We start from the raw sequence: 21,553 nt of genomic DNA on the forward strand, positions 1-21,553 counted from the left end.
AAGCACTTTTCATACTTTGAAAACACTACATTATAATTCACGTGTTTTCAAGGATTTTTCACCACCGTACAAACTCTGAAACACAGATTCCTGCTCCTTCACTACAGGTGTGTGTGATCAGGCTTTCATACGTGTGAAAGGTGGGCGTACAAAGTGGGCGACCACTGTAACACAGTACGTGTTGTGGATCAGTGGTTAAAAAAAGCAAAGATGCTAACTTTGTGGCAAACAAAACAAACAAACACCTAGAAAAAATAGCAGGACAGTGTAAAATACAGTACTACAGCGTTCCTCTACAGACAAAGCACTGTTTTCTGCTGTGTAATTTAAGCCTGAGGCCAGTTGGTGCACAAATGCAACCCTGCCTGGCTTGCTAAAAGCACACATGTCGAGTTGGTCGCACACAAGCGCACCTGCAGTTAACCTTTGTCTGAGAAGCAGACAAATAATAATCCATATGCTGGGCTTTTTTTTTCCCGCATTGCCCTTGTTTTTCTCTCTGCTGCCTCTCTGCCTCTCTCCCACACTCCCACTCCAGATAATGAGGAGAGGGGTCCCATGGTGAAGAGCTACTTAAAAATCCTCTAAGCTCAGAGTCTGTGCAAACAGTAGCTCAGTCACTCAGCTCGTCATCGGCGCACTGCTCCGAGCCACTCGGACAAATGCTTCTAATAACCGTGCAGCATCAAACACGCAGCTGCTTTCATCCGGAGCGCTGCAGTGGCTCGGAGAGATGGGGGCTCCTCACCAACGAGTGCTGTACTTCAATTCCCAGACGTCCTTGAGCAAGGCAGGTAACTTGCAGCTGTTTACATCAGCCGCTCAGACACAAACAACGGTAATAAGAAGCTACTTCTATTTTCACATGAAACTGATGATTTCAGTCCCTGATTCTAAACCCAGGGGTTAAGAACCAATCGATGAGTCACAGAATAATACATCTTCCTGTGAAAGGAGAGGCTGTTTTATTGAGCCCCAGCGTCCTGCTGGACAAGAGAATAATAGATTCTGTATTTGGCTGGTATGCTTTGTAATGATCTAAATTCCTATGAATCCCAAATGGAGTCTGTGTTCCTACACCGTTGTAAAGTTTGACGTCATGCTGTTTAGTTTGACAGTGTCTAATGTAACTGAGCTGAACTTTACACAACGTTCGCTAAATGACGTCCTTGAGAACAAAACTTGACCCTCAGTAAAGCCGGTTTTATCCCCTTCTCTTAAATGGGAAAGGGTAAAAAAAAAAGCATTCATTCCCAGGTCAAATGATTCTGCACTAGTCACGGGTATTTATCAGCTCCAGCTCCAATGATGGAAACACGACCCCGGGGTGAACACGCTAACTTTTGCCGAACCTGGTCCAAGACAGGTTTGACTTCCTGTTACAATTAGAAAACCTTGAAGAAGACTCTGTCCATATTTGACATTTAGTTTACAAAGCATGGATTATTAACTTGACTTTTTGCAGGGATTTGTGTCTTATTTGCTACTTGTGAGAAATATAAATAGACTGAAGAGCCAGTTTATGTGCAGTGGAATGTCAGTTCCAGGTTGCTAAAAACCCCACCTCCCTAAGATCCCATACTAAATCTTCCAGTCAAACTTAAGCTCATCAGTTCACTATTCCAGAATCAGGACCTGCAGTATATGGTTCAAATAGATGGTAAAAAATATTGTGCAAAAGTAACTAGACAACCCATGATATATTTAATCAACATTTCAAACTGAGCCTACTTAGATTTTATAAGAGATTAACTGATTTTATACCCTGATTAAAAAATAGTGTTGCAACTGATGACTGTTTTCATTATAGATGAAACCTATCTGCAGATTCTTTCTCAATCAATCAATTAATCGTTTGGTATCAAGATCATCTAAGAAAAATAAAGAATACTATTTGACCAATGCAATGTTTTTTTGAGTCTCTAATTCAAAAATACACTATTGCTTGATCTGGATCTAAAACTGGAAAAGTTTTAAAGTGAGTTAAACTGGATTCAATGTTCTCATCTTCCTTCATGAAACGCTCCTAAAACAGGCAACATAAAACCTTTTTATGTGATCTTTTTTAATTGTGTAACTCACCGAGAGGCTATTCTTGAACCAGACGACTTTGATTGGCGCCCCTCCCTGCTCATGTGTCCTTGAGCGGGACACTCAACCCTCCCAGCTCCGGGGGTGTCTTTCTGTCTCTGACCCTGCACTGTGCGGAGGAGACGCTCGCCAAAAGAGAATTCCCCTACAGGGATCGATAAAGTATCGCATTACATTTCTGTATTGCATTAACTTCAACCTCTAATTCCCTGCCCCCATCTCTGCCACACCACCCACCTGTCCTCAACACCTTATCTATCTCCACCACCCACGGCAGCTCCAGCCTCCTATAGGAAGCCAGCTATTTGTTTGGAAGAGGAGGATACTGCATCTGTTTTCTAACATTAGCACACAGATACACACCTGACAAACACACAATGTTCCAATACGTCAAACAAAATCCAGAACTGCAGTCCTATTACTTCCCACCAGATGTCCCATTGGGATTAATGAACAAAAAAACACACAACAAAACAATCATATATCAATGGTGGCCTGCAGGAATCAAGCATCTCTAGTTTTGACTCCTTTTTTATGCTCTTTGAAAGCTGACACCGTCTCCCTAGAAAATGTATCATGGCCCCGGGACAAGCCAAAGTGTTGATAATGCATCGTAAACTGTCAAAAGATAAAGTGCTGCACACTGAGCGGCTCCGGCACAGCAGTCAGGGATTCGCTGCCTTGCTCGAGGGCGATCTGATTGAAGCTGACGAGGGAGGGGGGGGGGCATTCAACACTCACTCCCCCTTCAACCACCTACGATTTCCTCACATGAATGGCGCGAGAAACCGGCAGAGACAATCACTCTTTAATCTTATTGAGATGAAACGGCTGAAGAAGAAAAAACAGAAAACACAATAAACTAGAGATAAAGACGGATTGGTGTTGGTGTGTTTGGCATTATGTGTTAGCATACGAAATCATTATATGGCCTCCTGCAATTTTAAAATCACAGGAGGTGCAATATGTGTCAAAATACCATTTTAAATCAAATACTGTGGTACTGCGGAGATGTCCTGGCCTACACATCAAACTCTACAGTCTTGCATAAACATTTCTTTGGTACAGATCCAAGCAAAAATCACATCATTTTAAAGGATCCGTGTGGAGGATTTAGTGGCATCCAATTGTGAACTTGCAGATTGCAAACACGTCTTGATACCGGGGTGTCCACTGGGGGCTTCTGTAGAAACACAGCAGAGCAACATGCAACAACATGAACTCTTTCTACTTTCTTACTTTTGTTTCTTTGTGGTAAAAGAAAGGGAAAAAATTGGGAGTTGAACGTTATGGGTGATTAGAGCTGCAATATGATTAAATTAATCACCAATTAATTAAAAATAATCGCTTTGAGTAATTTTTTGAGGACAAAAATGTCAAAACTCTCTGCTTCCTCTGACAGTAAACTGAATATCTTTGGGTTGTGGGCAAAGCAAGCCATTTGAGGACTTCACAATTAGTTTTGGGAAACACAGATGGACATTTTTCATTTAATTTCATTATATTTTATGGACCAAACAATTAAACATTTAATCAATAAAATAATCAACAGATTATGATGATGAAAATAATTACTCTTTGTAGCCCTGCAGGTTATTATGTAATGGTTTTCCTGGTCCACTTCAGATCAAATTAGGCTGTATGTGTCAAATGCACTAAAATGAGTCTGACACCCTGCACTAGTTGGAAAATCAGTTATTACAGTTCATCCCGACGGGAACAATGTCTGCACAGATTTCATGAAAAGCCGACCAACAGTTACAGATACAGATACTTCAGGATCAGCTAATATATCAGGTGGGATTCATCCTCTGGGGAATAAATGTGCATGACAATCCATCCAATCGTTGAGTTATTTCAATCCATCGTGGCTCCATCAGTGCAGCAGGCTAATAAAGATTAAGCTTTGCATGTGGTGGGATGAGCTCCAAATGAGAATAAAGTTCGTTATCATTAAAATGTCATATTCAGCCATTTTTCATGCACGTTTGAGACGTCAGCTACACTATAAAAAGTTGTTTCTGTTTCTGATCGTATTATTTTCACCCAGAAATACAACACATTCCTCCGTGCAGCATAACTTAAAGTTGGGTGGAACTGCAGTCACTTTTTGACAGCGATAACGCACACACACGTGCCGTCACACAATAACACACACACCCACGCACTCGCGAACACACAATGGTACATATTGCAGTTAACAGGCAGCTGAATAGCTTATTGCGGCGTTGACAGATAGGCGTTTTAAATAATGGATCCGCACAGAGACAGGAGTGTCACTTCTCGCTGCAGTCAATTATGGCTCTTGGATGAATGATTAAAGGTGGTTTATGGGCTATGGCGACGTCTTCCTCTGCCTATCATTGCGAGTGAGCCTTGACAGAATGTTTCCTGCACACCAGGCGTCTGAATGAGCTCAGACAATGGCCTTCAGGGATGTAATATGAACAAGAGAAAAAAAGCGGGCTAAAAAGCATGAAAGCCATATTCATCAGCTGGATATGAGGGGAAGCTGTTTGTGAAAGAGAACCAACAAAACATGAGGGATCCCACAGAGCTGAAAGACAACTCTAATTATTGTCTTTGTGATAATTTATCTGAAAGATTAGAGTTACTATTTTTGAAACACTGTTAAAATGGCCCAGTAATTACCTAAAACAGCTGGTCACTGTAGTTTTTATCAAATGTTCCTAAAATAAGAGGAAATACTGCATTTGTGCGGGACTATTTTTAGTGGCGGATTAATCCACATTTGATGCTTGAGTGAGTATTTCCAGCAGCGGGATGGTGTATGTGGGACTCAATCAAAAATAAATTACAGCATGTGTGTTCATTATAATAGAGGAGCATGTCAGCAAGTGCAGCAGTCTGTCTTCTTGATGTGTTTTTTAATCGGTTTGAATCAACATTGGAGTTTACACGGAAAACTAAAAAAAATAGAACATCACCAGTCTTATCCTTGAAATGTTGCAAGTGTTGCAACTAACTATTAGTTTTTTTTTTATTATTATTATGCTGATCTAGATTGTGAACTTTCGGGAACTTTTGCATCATGAATATATGAAAAGATTAAGTGAAAAACAAAATGTATTTGTTTTCATATTCATCTGCAGGGTTTTTGACAAGATACCGCATGACTATTTGTATTATAATATTAGCAAAATGATTTTTAAAAAGAAATAATCATCAGTAATGTAATGACTAAGTGGGTAAACACAAATAACATATTACGATATTGTTATAACTTATATTGTATTTGTATTTCTCAAGTCTACTTTAAATCTAAGTTTAACACCTGGACAAACCTGCAACTAATTTGAAGCCAATCATGATTCAGTATGTAACTTACATGACTGTACTGTGTAAGTTTGAACCCTGCAGTCCACACAGAGTGAGAATTAACTTTTGAGAGAAATAGGAAACATCTTGCATTGAGTTGTTAAGGTTTTATAATGCACAACATTTGCACATTCATAGATTCTGGAATTTTCAAGAATTCAAGAAACGCATCAGAAACAGAAAAAAAGTTATTTTTAGCACTTTTACTGTTGCTAAGAAAAAACAAGGACTTTGATTACATCACTTTGGGCTTCAGGAAATTTTGACTGCATTTTTCCCCAATTCTACACAGTAAGAGTAGAAATACTGATCAATAATGAGCACAATCACTACTGTCATACAGCTCATATGTTCTGCAGCATGAGTGCTGCATTAGCTGAGCGCTAACTGCAGTGTGAACTGAAGCCGCACCAGTGAAAACGATGGCTTTGTCACAAGAGTCATTTATATATTACCAGCTGCATGCACAGAGAGCGAGGGCCTGGCCACCATAAACCTTATTATGTAACGTGAAAAACATACAGTCCTCATACTGCTGCAGCAGATCAACTTTGAACAAATGGAACAAACTCAGTCCTCACACGTTTTACTTTGTGACCTTTTGGCGAATGTTTTGTTCTCACAGCCTCTGCCGCTTGCTGTAATAATCAATGAGAAAATGCATGAAAGGAGAGGGGAGAAAATCTTTCGATGCTTTTGGCTTGAAAACCACTGTTAAATATAAGTCATTAGAGATGACACTTCATCAACTCTTTTAAAAATAGGGATGCACCAATCCACTTTTTTCCAGTTCCGATACGATATCTGAATTTGGATATCTGCCGATAATGATTTTCTTGATGTTTATGTTTTGTTAATAACATTATTATTAGTAGTAATAGTCTGCAAAGTGTGTAGAATTTGTGTAATTTCACTTGCGTAATGGTGTTTGGCAGTCCGATACTCAATGAATGACTTCCGTCAGTGTTGGGCCCTGATACAGATACTGGCTCAGTCTCATCTCTATTTAAAAGCAGCAACATCTGTTGTCAGCATCTTCATCACAGCTACAATCTGTGCATCTGTGTGCAGGTCATCTTCCCAGCCTGACTAATGACACTTCACTCTCAACAGCTTGTTTTGAATTAGAATAGATTTAAAGAAATAATAGGCAACTAGTCTGCACAGAAGCTACTTGCATGCATACATTAAATATGGGATGAAATTTTCCTACAGTGATGGTGGATCTGGCTTGCTATGAAGTCTCCAGCAGAAAGTCTGGAAGAAGAAAACAGAGGAAGCTCTTCTCTTGTTCTGTCACGGCCGACATTCATATTTTACATTTTGGGCTTTGAGCTGCAGGATTTTGGAGGGCTAATTATCCCCTGAGGACTGAGGAAGATGGTTATTAAGTATCGTATTAAAACTTTTCTGACAGCTGCTGCTCAAAATGTCTTTTTCTCAGGACTACTTCAATATATTGTTGCAAAAATATCCAAATGTCTTATTGATGCCAATATAATTTATTATTCAAACACAACACCTGAAGAGAACAGGGCCTGCGGCTTGAATGTGGGAAAGTTTCTTCCATCACCGTCTCTGAATGCAGAAATTCTCCCTGAAAACCACCGATTAGGCAGAAATAGAGCTTGTGGTTGATCATCATCTACAACAGTGCACACACAAGCCATAGCAGTCATGCCTGAGCATGTCAGTACCACTATCCAGCAACCTGGAGTTGAGTGTGTGTGTGTGTGTGTGTGTGTGTTTTGGCTTTTTATCCATCAGCTGTATTTAATAAGTGTGCACGCGCATGCACGCACACACAAACACACACACACACACACACCTGCAATCACATCGGTGCCAAAAATCTGCACCAGCAAGCCCTGCATCCTCTGTTCTCATTTCACCAACTCCTGAAGTGCATGCGCACACGCACGCACGCACGCACGCACGCACACACACACACACACACACACACACACACACACACACACACAGATCCATGTAGTATCAGTGCAGGACACCCACATCCCGATTTACAGCTTCAAAAAATGACCATCAACAGCACACATGAACCTAAAACCCCACTGTTTGCGCTGAGAAATGAGGCCTGGCGTTATTTCCCAGCCCAAAATAGACCAACGCAGCACATCAAAATCACCGTACACACACCTACACACACACACACACACACACACACACACACACACACACACCCTGTGCAAAAACACACTGATCCTCCAGACACGGGCTGCTTCGCTGGCACGGAGGTGATTGTGTTTGCACCTCCGTCCGTGTGCGCGGTTTGTGACTGTGAAGGAATGCAACACAGTGATACATTGCTGCTGCTTTGCTCGGCAGGGCTTCGTCTTTTCTCTTGCAAAAAAGGCTCAGCCAACGCAGCACACACACGCATAAATTAACACAAATCCCCGTCGGGCCAAATTCAAACACATACGGGCAAATAAACGCAGGCAGCACACACACGCACAGCTCCGTTTGCAGTGCTTTAAAGCGTCCTTTTTTCTCCAACATGCCAGAGACACAGTGCACCGAAAGGATTAAGATTTAGAGAAATGTACGTTTCGGGGATCCGGAGGGGACAGCGGGTCGAAGAGCCTCACTGGCCGCACACCTCGTCTCATTCCCCGGCAACAATAACGACCAGCAGCCGCTGCGATGGAAGAGGGCTGGTTGGGTTTAATGGCTACCGTTTTCCTCCCTTTTCATGGAAAAATTGACATCCTGTTTTCCTTTACATGCACCATATACTCTATTCCTTACATGCAAATACATATTTTATAAGCATACTTCTTAATATGTTTGCTGTATGCTTCAAAATTGACCATTTTGAACAGGCTAGGTGACATTCATTTTGCATAGACTTGCATTTTTGGGTTAACAGCACACAAGCAAGGAGATCATCTTTTTCCCCGCGTCCAAAATGAAATTTGAATGCATCTTTCTCCAGTTTTTAAGTCTATTTTGCGCAGAATCTGGTCAACATGTGAAATAATGAGTGTTTTCTGCTGGCCGTGAAGCCCCACAGCCAATGTGTTGTCTGTGTGAACAGGTTTACTGCATTACGACCAGCACAATTACCATCACCATTATTTATCACCACCATAAACGGTCCCCAGCCCCGCACTCACTTCCGAAGCTGCTCCCGCATCGCCGGCCGATCAGAGCGCTCCGCGTCCGGTAGAGATGAACCGATTCCCGGGCAGAACCGAGGCGATATCCCGACCCCCTCCGCGGTCCGACCAAAGCGTCCTCTACCACCGGAGCGAGGCGTCCGAGATTACCGTGTGCAGCCTACGTGTGTGTGTGTATGTGTGTGTGTCGGTGTGTGTTCCTCTGCAAGCGGCAGCGGTGGGTTGCAGAGGCTGACTGGCCAGCGACACACGAGGGTCAATCGCTCCGGAATACAACAAACACCGCTTCCGCTCATTGCTTCAAAATAAAAGCTTCAACTACAAAAACAACTTTTTTTGACAAACAAAATACATGAAAACAATAATAAAAATCTATTCACATCGATATTTTTGCCCCCACATACCTTTAGGTGGATGGCAGAATGTGGTAACACTTCAATTTCCATTGCCCATAATTTCACGGTAAATAGATGGTAATTACCAAGTATTATATTTGGCATTTCTCAGAAATTACCCAGAAATTACTCAAAAATTTAATGCTCAAGTATGTGAAATTTAGCAAGTACCATTTAAATGTAGTTGGTGGTAACTACAAAGTGACATATTTGAAATTTCTCTGTATTTACCCGCAGATTACTTTCCTGAAAATGTAGTAAATGAAATTACTAGCTATTGAGTGCTTATACATAAAAAGTGTGACAGAATTATTAAATAATGGCAAGACAGCTTTCAGGATAATTTCTAATAAATTTCACTTATGATACTTTTTAATTATCACATATTCACCATGAAATTTGGAGTAAATTTACAGTTAATTTAGAGGAAAGTTAAAATATGTGAAAAGGTAACTACGTCCTAGTACATGAAAACAGTGCTTGCTAAATGGCACATAATTAAGCATGAAATTTGGGGCTGATTTGGAGGTGATCTGTGGGTAATATTTAAGAAATATCAAACATATTACTTAGTAATTACCACCTATTTACCATGAAATTATGGGAACAGGAAATTGAAAATGCAACACGTGGTTAAATCATTCTATAAAATCATCTTATCCAACAACATTCACCATTGGCCACAGGAACTGTCATTTCCATGCATCCCATTCATTCAAAGTCATAGAACTGGGTAGGGACAGAAAAGACATGTCCCCGTCAGTATCCAGGGACTACTGAATTGTCCCTTGCAATTATTTTGATCAAAAATTAAAACCACTGTTGTCTGTCAGTGTCTGCCAATGTCAGACTCAGCACTGTGACACAAAATCACTTCTATTTATTGACACATAACAATGAGTTCTTATGTATTGAAAAAATCAATTACCAATCCTGCAAAGTGGGCAACTCCAGACACTAATGGGACCCCAAAACACTCATATTAAGGAAGTGCTTAGTTGATAGCCTAAAAAAATTGTTTATGAATATGCACAACTTCATACAATATCAACTAACATCAAGATGACAACGGTCCCCTAGTGACATTTTTGCCCGAAGGCCCCCAAGTGGCCAAATCCACCCTGACTATTCATGGCTAAACATAGGCCAAATGAAGCAACACTTTATTTTGAAATTTTAAATCTACACACTTCCTGCCTTCTCTTGCCCGCTTCTGTGAAACTTGACACAGCTCAGCTAGACGAGGCGGAGCTCAGGCTCCCTGCCTCTGCCTCCCTTCCCCCCATCCCGCTGTTTCTGAAAGCAAAGGAGCCTCGACACCATCCGAGGAGGTTTTTCACCTCCTTGACAGAGAGAGAGAGAGAGAGAGAGAGAGAGAGAGAGAGAGAGAGAGAGAGGGGGGAGGGAGAGAGGGAGGGAGGCTCTTTGCTTTTCAAGACACAGATTCCCACATTCAAGGCCATGCAAGAGAGAGAAGAGAAAGAAAGAGGGACAGAAAAGAAGAAAGATAGGAGAGGAGGAAGAGACAAAAAGGGAAAGGAGGTGCAGAAGGAGAAGAAGGGTGCTTTTTTGCTTTTACAAGGCACACAAGAGAGAAGAGAGGAGAGACAGGAAGAAAGAGAGGGGAGGAAGAGGAGGAGGAGGGGGGTCTCTTTGCTTTGGGAATCAGTGTTCAAGGCTTGAGAAATGTAGGCTATGTTGCACCAGCAAAGAGAGAAGAACAGCCTGTAATTTAACGGCAAGTCTCAACTGTTATTTTATCCCACCACAACAGCATGTCTTTATACCTGAGAGTGTGTGTAGGTGTGTGTACACAGCCGGGAGACAATGAGAGACCGAGGTGGAGGAAGAGGACGGGGAGCGGTGGATTCAACACATCAAACAAGTCCCGATGACTGATTTGAAGCAGCCGGACATCATTTTGCGGCTGAATGTGTGTGTGTAGGAGTTAAAGTGAGGGGAGCTTGCTTGCCTTGCAGTGAGGCAAATCAAACACACCCTCTCATAGGGTGTCTGTGTGTGTGGCAAGGTGGATGATGCAGGTTTGAGGAAATCATCTCCAGAAGCAGACAAGTGATCGAGCACGAGAAGCAGTTGGTCGACCATATGTTGTCACACTGTGCCCTGAATGTGTATCAGAGTGTGTTTGTATGCATGACACACACAGTGTGGGTGTGTTGGTAAGTGTGTGTAGGCTACAGCCTGAGTAGGTGTATTGCATGTTTGCACACTGGCTGCTGCAGTGTGTGAAGTCTGCTATATGGCCAAAAGTATGTGGAAATACCTGTAAACATTGCGTACTTTTATTTTGGGGCTCTTCCCCCTCAGTTCCAATGAAGCATACAGTGAGTTTTTACACAACACTTTGCTCCCAACTTTGTTGGAAGAGGTTCCTGATTTGTTCCAGTTTGGTGGGGCGGAACTTGACTAGCTTGCCCAGAACCCTGACCTCAACCCAATCCAACGTCTTTGGGATGAACTGGAACACAGACAACAAACCAGGCACCGATGCTCTTGTTGCTGAAAGGCAGTGGTATGAGCAAGTGTGAACCAACTGTGATGTCACTCCTTGTTTTGTGGATTGCCACTCTGAAGGAAGCTTGGCATTACAGGGGTCGCCATCTTGTTTTTTTGGCAAGTAGAGCATGCACAGTACTGACGAGACCATGGAGCTGGTGGGTGATGTACTGCAACTTGCAGCGGTGCTAGCTGATAAACAGAAAATTATTTTGATATTGAATTAGTCGTAATTTTTCAAGCAGAAAAATAAACAAAATAAGAAGCATTTCCTCATTCCAGTTTCTCCAATGTGAGGATTTTAGACCTGACACTGAATTGATTCATTAAGAACATCAGATTAATTGACAATGAAAAGAATTTGTCAGAGCATTCATAATCTGCAAAGTAACAGTAGTAGTTTTATAAAACAGCATAAAATGAAACTACTCACGTGAAATAAACATACCTCAAATTTACAAAAATTATGTTTGGGAGTCCACATACTTTTGGCCACATAATGCATGTTTGTGTGTGTCGATATGTATGTTTCCTTTATATTTATTGTGCGCTCATGCTTTGTAGATTGAAGAACGTGTGTAGACAGGTGTGTGTCTGAGTGTGTGTGGTCAGGGGGCACTCACAGGGTCTCGATCATCTGGTCAGGTCCAGCTTTCTCTCTGCATGTGGAGAGAAGAATCTGTCACTTCTCTTTCCCTCCCTCCCTCCCTCCCTCCTTCCTCCTCTCTCCTCCAAGCTGTTGGTCTCACTCGCAGTTAGTCCCACATCAAACCAAGAGTAAAAACTCTTGAGATCGATCAAGCATGTTGTGCCAGTTACATGCAGTCTCCCTCACACAGTCATCAAGCGTTAACTCAAACACGCCAAGTTGCTGGTTGCTGATTACCAAGCCTAGTTGCTGATTACCAAGCCGGTGCACTCTGGCTGCAGAGGAAGCAGGAAGCGAGCTTGACCAATAACACTGCAGGCTTGTTCTGACCAATGAGTTAGGAATGTGAGGTGGTGACGTCACTATGTAACTTCTAGATGGTGAACTATTGTAGCTGTTCAGCGCAAGTCAGCCACAGTCGCTCTATGAATGTCTTTTCTGATTTCTTTATATTGTGCCATTCACTTTTATTTACTTGCGTTCCATTTGAACTGGGAATTTCAAAGTTCCCAGTTAGACATTTCTGACTCAGAAAGTCAACCCCAAACTCAAAATCCAAGATGGCTGCTCCACGCCTCAACAGCAGTGAACGCAGTAGTAATAAACCATTTATTGGCGCCTCTGTCTTTTGTCTCATTAAATCAGTCACACACACAGTACTGTCCAACTTTGATCTGTGAACATGTTGCTATGGTGTTTCTATGTGCAAAATACTGTGTAATGCGTTGTTATAAAGCACAACAAAGGTTTTCCTGACATCCAAATAAAATGGAAAATAGCTTTATTAATGTTTAACTAGCTTGCTACCTGTCAGTTAGCAAAATCGTGCCGCAAAATTTCACTATTATAAAGGCTGGCCAAGGTGTGACTGAGCCTAATACACAGGGCAAAAAAACTCCAGTGGGTACTTTCAGAACAAATGGCCTTCAGTCAAATTGGGTTTTGTTTTTGGGATAACGGGCTGACGGACAAAGGGGCTCTCGGTCCAGTGGGACATTTATCAGAATATTGAGGTTTTGGAATTATGCTGCTGGAACAATAGGAAGCTCCTGCTCGGCCAAGCAGCATAATTTTGTAAAGTTGAAGCCGCTGCCGTCTGGCAGGTTTGAAAAGGGTTTAAAGCTGCTCTACTTTTATTATAGCATTACTCTACACTATTTAAATGAATGACGACGTTTCCAAAACAACAACAACATAAAGCACCCTTAAAATGTCTCCCAAGGTTTGTACTTAAATAATTACACATGGGTTCACAGATCAAACATTTACCTAATTATCTCTGATGTTTCACACGTGAACACTCTTTTGCTGTAACTGTTAGACGACTGTGTGTGCACCCTGCAGCGCTGAAGCTGAAGATGTAAGACTGTGCTTACTAGTGTGTTAACACACCCCACCTCCAAAACTTCTGCTATCTGCTGATGAGTAGTAAACAGTCTCCCAGCATTCACCAGGGCACTGCAGCGCAAACAGGGACTCAACTGCTCGACAAGCATGTTTCCAGACATAATGAAGTAAATAATGTCTAGATTTTTTGACCTACCACGCACTCTTTTGGGAACAACAGACTGCTGTTGGAGAAATATTGCTATATAAGTTTTAATACAAGTTTTAACACATTTTCTGCGCCTTGTAAAGACGATCGTGTTATTGTCAGCAGGAGGGAAAAGGCTGAGACTGAACTAAGGGGACTTGTTTTCAACAAACCCATGTGGCTAACATCACAGTTTCAGCGGAGTTGCAGAAATACAGTCTATTAAGTTTGACAATGACTTCAGCTCTTTACATCGTGTTGATCATGTTAAAGAATTCAAAGATTTTAAGACACTAATCGTATGGAAGCCAAGGGGCAAGACAAGGCTACTATAGTTAACTGAAAACTAAAACCAATTCTGAAAAACATTTTATCAGAGATAAAAAAAATTAAAACAACACTTAAGGAATAAAGTGTGTAATGACAAAACTAACTGAAATAATGTAAAAAAAAATACCCAGGAAAGGTCTTTAGTGTTTTAATTACAAAGTGTTTGTATTGTAATACCTAGTCTGAACTTTTCCCTGACAAATACTATCTGTTATAAGACAAAAAAACTAAAACCAGTACCAAAACTAATAAAAAATTTAATTGAAAACAATAATTAAAAATGAAATAAAAGTAACAAATCATGAAATGTACAAAATTGTAATAGCTCTAGGGTGAGGAATACTGTTTCCATGTCTGATGTCCAGCAACCGGTAGGAAAAAAAGCTCATCCCTTCATGAAGCAAATGATAAAATATGACTGATGAATACTTTATAACCAAGACAGATGTTTTCCTGTTGGTCTCAGAGAAAACTGTTCCAGCCCGACACATCTGTTCAGATCTGCTTTGGTGCTTTAATGTTATCTGGGAATGACTGTATGACTGGTTGAATATCTTTTTTTTTTTTCCAGTTTTATGTACTTTTCTGTAGCCTAGTACTTTTATGTTCCACTGTTCTTCCGTTGCTACACATCCTGTTCCACATGGGTATGTTAACAGAAGACTGACATGACTTGTGTGAGAACTCCAACCAGGAATAGTGAAACTTAAAAGTGCTACACGGTGTATAAAAGAGAGACTTCCAGTTGCAGAACATTTCATAGAAATGAATCATCGGCTCTCTTCTCCTGAAATATGCAGGGACCGTGGAGTTGTTGAAGAGATTTAGAGAAGTTGATATCCATAAATATGAAGAGATGGAACAGACTTTGATATACCGTGTTTTGAACAAATGAGTTTGAGAAAAGAGGCTGAAAAAGTACAGATTTTGCTGCTTTGAGATTCGATATTTTTGCCCAGTGATGGGTAAAGACAAAAGGCCGTTTTTGCCAAAGAATATTTTGAAAATTTGGTGGTAATTTTGTATGTTTTGTATTCAGGGTCACTTCAATTTCTCTTGTAAATTTCTGTATTCACTCGAAGTAAACAAAGAAATTAGATCCAAGCGATCCCGTAGAACATGTCACAAACTACAAGGTTTATCATTGTAACACAGGGCTGTATAATAAGATGCTAGTTGTTTTCCCCTTATTGCTACTCACAAAATTGAGTGAATTTTTAAAGTAAAGAAATGTCAAAATTCTCTTATTCTAGCTTCTTAAATGAATATTTTCTGTTTTCTTTAGCCCTCTATTACAATGAACTCCTTAACTTTGGATTGTAGCCAAAACAAGGCATTGGATGATGTAATCTTGGGCTTTGGGAAACACTGATCAACATTTTTCACCATTTCCTGACATTTTATCGACTAAACAACTAATAAATTAATAGAAAAAATAGTCAACTAATAAACAATGAAAATATTAATTAGTTGCAGCCTTAATTTCAAGACATTTCTGATCTTTTTAGCCTTTAGTGACTTAAGCATCAATGCAAAGCATCCGAAGTTAAAAGGTTAGTTGTGTTTATTCCATGACGTTTAATCAAAATGTCAGCCAAAGTGGAGCATCAGTCAGCCTTTCTAGAACTAATTCCAGCAAAACGAGCCAGTCAGGTCAGAATTTGTGTGTAGTCTAGAGGACCAGTTATATAAATCGCAGCGAAAGGATGCGCTGGTCTGCAGCTCAGAGGTCAGTACTTACTTTATGTAGTAGGGCACGTTGTTTGGGGAGATGCCCTGCTCGAAGGGGCTCTCTACAGATCCTGCTGAGACAGAGAAACAAGGGTCACAACTGCTCAAACTGTCTGCAGGCTATTTAACTTTTCACACACACATTTTACTGCAGAATCAACATCCTGTAGGCCCAACAAAAGCATGCAGGAAGTGTGTATGCAGCAGTTAACCAAAACATCACGTGGAATGAAAAGTTTTCCTCAAAGTAATATAATGAAAAACAGCAGAAAAACAAGAAATATTGCTAATTATCTCACTTATTATGCCCACAAGAGTTGGCACGCCAGCCATTAAAGCAGCCTGTGCTTTCTGGGAATTGTCAGCACAGTTGGAACGCGTCTCTGACCAATCAGACGGCTTGGCTGAAACTACCCGCTGTATAAGCGTTATTGTGCCCCACGGGTAAAATTTGCTGCAGTTAAAAACAGAACGATGCATCGTGGGACGGCTGCCAGAGCACACGTGGTGTATATCAACACAGCAGTGAGAAACATGTCCAACCTCACTGCTCTCACATTAGCATCATCATCACTGTCATCTTTATTATAACGCCATCACCATCTCTATCTGTCCTGTTATATCTGTTACAGCTCCATTATCAAGCTGGAGTCTTCATTTTACCTACATCGGATATTTTGACAACATATTTTATGTACGTATTTGCTATTCTACCATTTTACAGAATACGTTGCTGCCATTTAACCACTTCATTTGTATTTGAAGTGTCAATTTCCCTTTTTGTTTCTTTTTCTTTCCTTCGTTTTTCTCCCTACAAGCCCCCCTGTGGTTCTTCAATTTTAATCACCGCCACGAGCGTGTTGAGCGATGTTGTGATCTTTTGTTATCTGTGGTCTTTTAATTACCCCGCAGATGAGCTGTAATTAAACTAAAGAGAATTGATGAGGAAAAGCAGCAAGCAGTTTGATGAGTGGCTCCAGGTGGACATCCTCAAATCTCATACTTACGGTTTCACAAGCGTATACATCATAAATCTGCAATGTTTCATGTATTCTGACTCAAATAATAGTGATCACGACACTTAGTGCAAGAGAAAGTTGTTTTTTGTCTATGAGAAAACGATACCTTTGCTTCTTTGAAAATGGTTGTCTGCCTGTATCATTTTAAAATGTGAGTGAAAAATGTACTTGAACTGGAAACATGCATAATTATCATCAATAAAAGTTAAACTATAATGTAATTATTAGTAATAATTAGGGGTGCAATATATACAATATCACAATTAAAAATGTTTTGATACCGTAACAGATTATTTAGATTATAAAAGACTGATGCATTCCTTTCGTTTTGTATTTGCACGTGCATAATTCAAGCACTGATTGCTGAAGACAATTCATGCCATTTTCTTTTGCACCTGTGACTTTTATTTTATTTTCCTAAAGACAGAAAGCAGAAACACTTTAAGTTATATGAATAATTTTATATGAAAAAAAAAATGCTGTTGTATTTTGAACATAATGTTTCACTTTCACAACAGAAAAGCTTTTTCAGATGAGGACTTGTTTATGTATTTGGCAAATGCCACATGATCTAAATTTCCCGAAAGATTGCTCACATTGACGTGAAATAGTAGGGTAAACACAGGTGTTAAAAATTACACAAGTTTCCAGCGAGCCAACACGCACAATAGCAGCACCCTGACTCTGTTTGACCCGAATGGAATGGAGCCATAATTGGTATCATTGATAACACCTGTGTTTACCCTGCTCTTTTATGTCAAAATGGCTGCTGTTAGACAGGTTTATAAAAAGCAGAACAGAGCTGTTAACATTAGAATAAACTCTGATATAGTAACATCTTGGCTGGATAAAACACAATAGATGTGCTGGTCTTACATGAGGGTTTTCTAACTTAACCTGTAATGTTGTTCGCTAATGATATGCTGCTAGTTTACCGCTGTAAACACACTGTTTAATCCAGTCCCTACACTTCTGTTGTATTTTTGGTTTTGGGAAAGCTAAAGGCAAAAGACACAACGTCCACACTTTAGCATACTGAGAAATCGACAGGTCTGCAGCGCCTTGTCATGGTGGCTGAGTTATAATTGGATGGTTTCTGTTGGGGGTTCAGCAAACAGTCAAGTATCCAAAAGAAACAAAACAAATGGCCCATAAAATAACAAAATGAGTGCATTGTCAGTGTTTTTTAAAGCTAGCTTTTGACATTGAAGAAGCTGGAGAGATTTCTTTCATCAATTCAGCAATCGATAAGGGGCCTTCATCAATATGTGACTGTGATATGGATGAGCGCCTCGGTCATATCAGGTTAAGCGCTGGGTCATATTGGAATTCAGTGATAAAACTAGAAAAACAAGTTGCATAAACAGATCGATACACCATCACAGGCTCAATGAGCAGCCAAATGAGTGACGGTGTTTATATGCTCTCTGTGTCTCATCGTTTATTCAGTTATTCACTGACCTGGTGACAGCCAGGTGCTGTGTCACTCTTTCTCTCTCGCCAACACGTCACTTATTGAGCGCCGCTGAGTGAGATGCTGTCAGTAGGTGGGCGCCTCATTTTGTCTAACACATTGTCTTATCTCTTACTCACACACACAACCTCTTGAGTATCTTGTCAGCTGTCAACAAGCTGATGTATGCAGGTACGTGTGCGTGTGTGTGTGAGCGTGTTTTACTCACCGTGCTGAAGGCCAAAGTCTCTGTGAGCATCTGTCAGCTGCTTTAGATGTTCTGTGATGGACATCTGATAGAGAAAGATGGAGAGAAACTTGTTTAGATAGATAGATAGATTTATCTTATTTAAAAATGACAACATGAAATGAAGTATCTTAAAATATTTCATAGGAAAAGAAGAAATGCAACCCTCGGAATAAACTATTTTAAGGCAAGAAAACTTTCAGCTCCAGTGATTCAAATAAATGAATAGCTTTATAATGTGATGATGGGAATACATTGGGGGGTGATTTTTTTTCACGAGACACTGTGGATATCTATATTTGTGATATACTCTTGCAAAAAGAAAAAGCAGTGAACGGAAGTACAAGGATGGGCAGATGCAGGAAGAGGAAGAGGAGGGGAGGAGACACAAAGACAAGTGTGGAGAAGATAATTGAATTTGTAGTGGAGGAATTAGAGAGGATGCAGTCTCCTGTGAGTCTCCTTCAGCTCTGAATGAGCTGTCGATCTAGATGGAGCTGAGATAATTGTGCCAAATCAGCACGGCTCTGTAGGTACACAGAGAGAGGCGGGGCCAAGCCCACTGGGGTACACACACTCATCTCCTGGCTCACAGATTGCCATCTAAACTGCAAACTCTGAGCTTGTCATTGATCCAAATCTAAACACCTGCCTTGTGGTCTGTTTTTGTTGGCACCGATTTTACACTATCATATACTTTATGTAAGCATCACTGGCATGAAAATTCTGTCTCTATCCTTGATGATTCTCGTGTTTGAAGTACTGAACATTCCTCAGGTTATAATACAAAAGACAGACTGGAAAACAAACAGAGGTCGAGCTGAAAACAAGGCTGTTTGTTTTGTGGTTTCAGAATTCCGCAAAGTGATCTTTGCTCGCAGATAAGTAATGAAAATCAACTCCTACACACTGTCAACACTTATGGTAAAGTTATTGAATAGCTGTTTTGTTCAACATTTCATATAACAAATGACAAATGCATATAAAAATATTCACAAAGTCCAACTACAGCTCTTAAAAGACATACACAATAACACTTGGGTATCAAGGGCAATTCATACAAGTAAAGGGGTTAACTGACTCTACAAGGTAAAAGCATAGTAAGAACAGTGGAAATGTGCAAGAGTTAGTTGAATAATTACACTGGAAAACAGTGGAATGGCTGTTCCATCTTGTTATACAAACACAAATTGGTTTATCAGTTTTTCCAACAGATACATGCAGGCTTGTTGTCATCTGTTATATGAAATGCCTGATGAAGGTCACTTGACTGTACGCCACTCAATAAATTTACCACAAGTGTTTACGGTGTGCTGTTACTTTGATTTGTCTCACAAAAGACCTTTTTACCAGAAAGTGACGTCATTTTGCAACTAACAGAGGAGGTCGTAACTCCTAAAAGCCAAGTAAACTTCTTAAATGTAGAAAACTCAGAAGGCAGAGTGGCTTCTCCATTGATTGCAGGATTGGATCCCTGGCTGCTCCTGTCCACATGTCGAAGAGTCCTTGAGGGAGATGCTGAACCCAAACTATTCTCGATTACTACAGCAGGACCGCATTTTAGAAAACATAGAAATACAGCATTCATATCACAAAGTAATCCACCAGGAAGGGGTGCCTGGATGTATTTGATTGGCAGAAACAGTGCCTTGCTGGATACATCAGACTGGCAATATGTCATCAAGTCAAGGCCGTTCTGCCTTTTCATCACGTTTTCACATGACAAGAGAAAAAATGCAGAAAAGCTGCTGTGTAACAGATTGTAAAACAAATAAACAAACAAATCCATCACAATCCCTGGTTCAACATCCTTCCTGGAAGCGAAAGGGATCCCAAAAGGGGAGCAGTAAGAATGTCTGAGCCTCCAGAAAACAGTGACTTTTTTTTTTTTGGCAGGAGTGTTAATTTCCTTTTTGATCACATTAAATATGAATCAGCTTTTGTCGTTTTAATTTTGCTGAATAAGAAACTACACAACTATTTTAGTAACCAAAGCATTCAGACTGACATTTCAGTCAATATTCAGTGTCAGTGTGGTAAAAGGATAAAAGCTGAATTTCAGTCCGATTTTAAAATGAAATGTGTGGCTTAAGAATCGGGTCAGTAAAATCGTGCCTAAAGAAGAACTCCGCATAAAAGCACTTCAGAGTCCATTCCATAATTCAGTAGGGTCTATTTCCATCAGATGTGGTGAACTAATTGGCCTCCTAACAACAATAAATCGCATCAACAAGGACTGACTGCACATTTACATTCATTTTGGTGTGAGCTAATGTCAGCCATAATTCATGCAGTTTGAACATGAAAACTAAAAGAGGCTATTTGTTAATACTCAAATGGAACAACAAATGCTCACAGAACTGTAAAGGATGGCGTATAAAGGTCAGATTGCCCCAAATCACTTCTGACATGTTGCTCAGTTAGACTGAATCAAGCCTACATCTATTATTTATTACACAGATGTATCTCTATCAACGTTTATCGCTTGATTTCTGAATAAACTATAAAATTTTGCAGCCTGAGCTAGCATGAATACTTCACAGCAATATTGAGGTGGTTTCCCAAAATCTGCTGCCTCCATTAAGCCTTTATAATGTGATGTATAATTCACATAAAAAGCCAGCTGATACTCGCAGGCATGACTTCAGCCCGGTACCGAGACTTGCCAGCGAGCTGCACCCTGAACGTCCCCGGAGGAGCCGCTGTGTGTCTGTAATCACTGATGCTTCCTGACACAATGTTCAATGATCTAATGTTCCCAGGCAACACATGCAGCTCCGGCCGGCACGCGGAGCGTTGGCAGATGCTGATTAGCAACAGATTTTTGTTCTAGGAAGTAAAAAAGTGAATCATTGGAAGCTTAAAGGCGTCTCAACTTTCTTTGATAGAAGTCTTGAAGCCGAGGGACTGAGGCGGGTTATTATTCAGTCTGAGTGGACAGATTGGCTGATTAACCATCCAGCCTTTCATCCACAACCCAAACGAGGAGGCCACTGATGACACATTGTCCAGGGAGTATATGTGTGTGTGTGTGTGTGTGTGTGCGTCACGGAGAGTATGAGATGAAGAACAGATGAAGATGAAAATATGACAGTGATGACAGGTCTT

The 21,553-nt window shown here is 40.6% G+C and overlaps 1 protein-coding gene across 8 annotated transcripts in view; it reads right to left on the reverse strand.

The window, feature by feature from the left end:
• dmd (dystrophin) overlaps positions 1-21,553 on the reverse strand; it is a 331,517-nt gene that overhangs the window by 38,083 nt on the left and 271,881 nt on the right. For 4 of the 8 annotated variants that reach the window (XM_084713788.1, XM_084713785.1, XM_084713781.1 and 1 more), the window contains 3 exons: positions 18,428-18,491; positions 15,737-15,800; positions 12,106-12,141 (listed from right to left, as the gene is read on the reverse strand). In XM_084713788.1, the coding sequence (XP_084569914.1) occupies positions 12,106-12,141; positions 15,737-15,800; positions 18,428-18,491 (164 nt within the window). The remainder of the gene's footprint in view (positions 1-12,105; positions 12,142-15,736; positions 15,801-18,427; positions 18,492-21,553) is intronic. The other 4 variants (XM_084713787.1, XM_084713784.1, XM_084713782.1 and 1 more) reach the window with 3 other exon arrangements.

This window comes from Lutjanus erythropterus, chromosome 24, assembly GCF_056507025.1.
Source record: "Lutjanus erythropterus isolate fLutEry1 chromosome 24, fLutEry1.hap2, whole genome shotgun sequence".
Classification (NCBI taxonomy): domain Eukaryota; kingdom Metazoa; phylum Chordata; class Actinopteri; order Lutjaniformes; family Lutjanidae; genus Lutjanus; species Lutjanus erythropterus.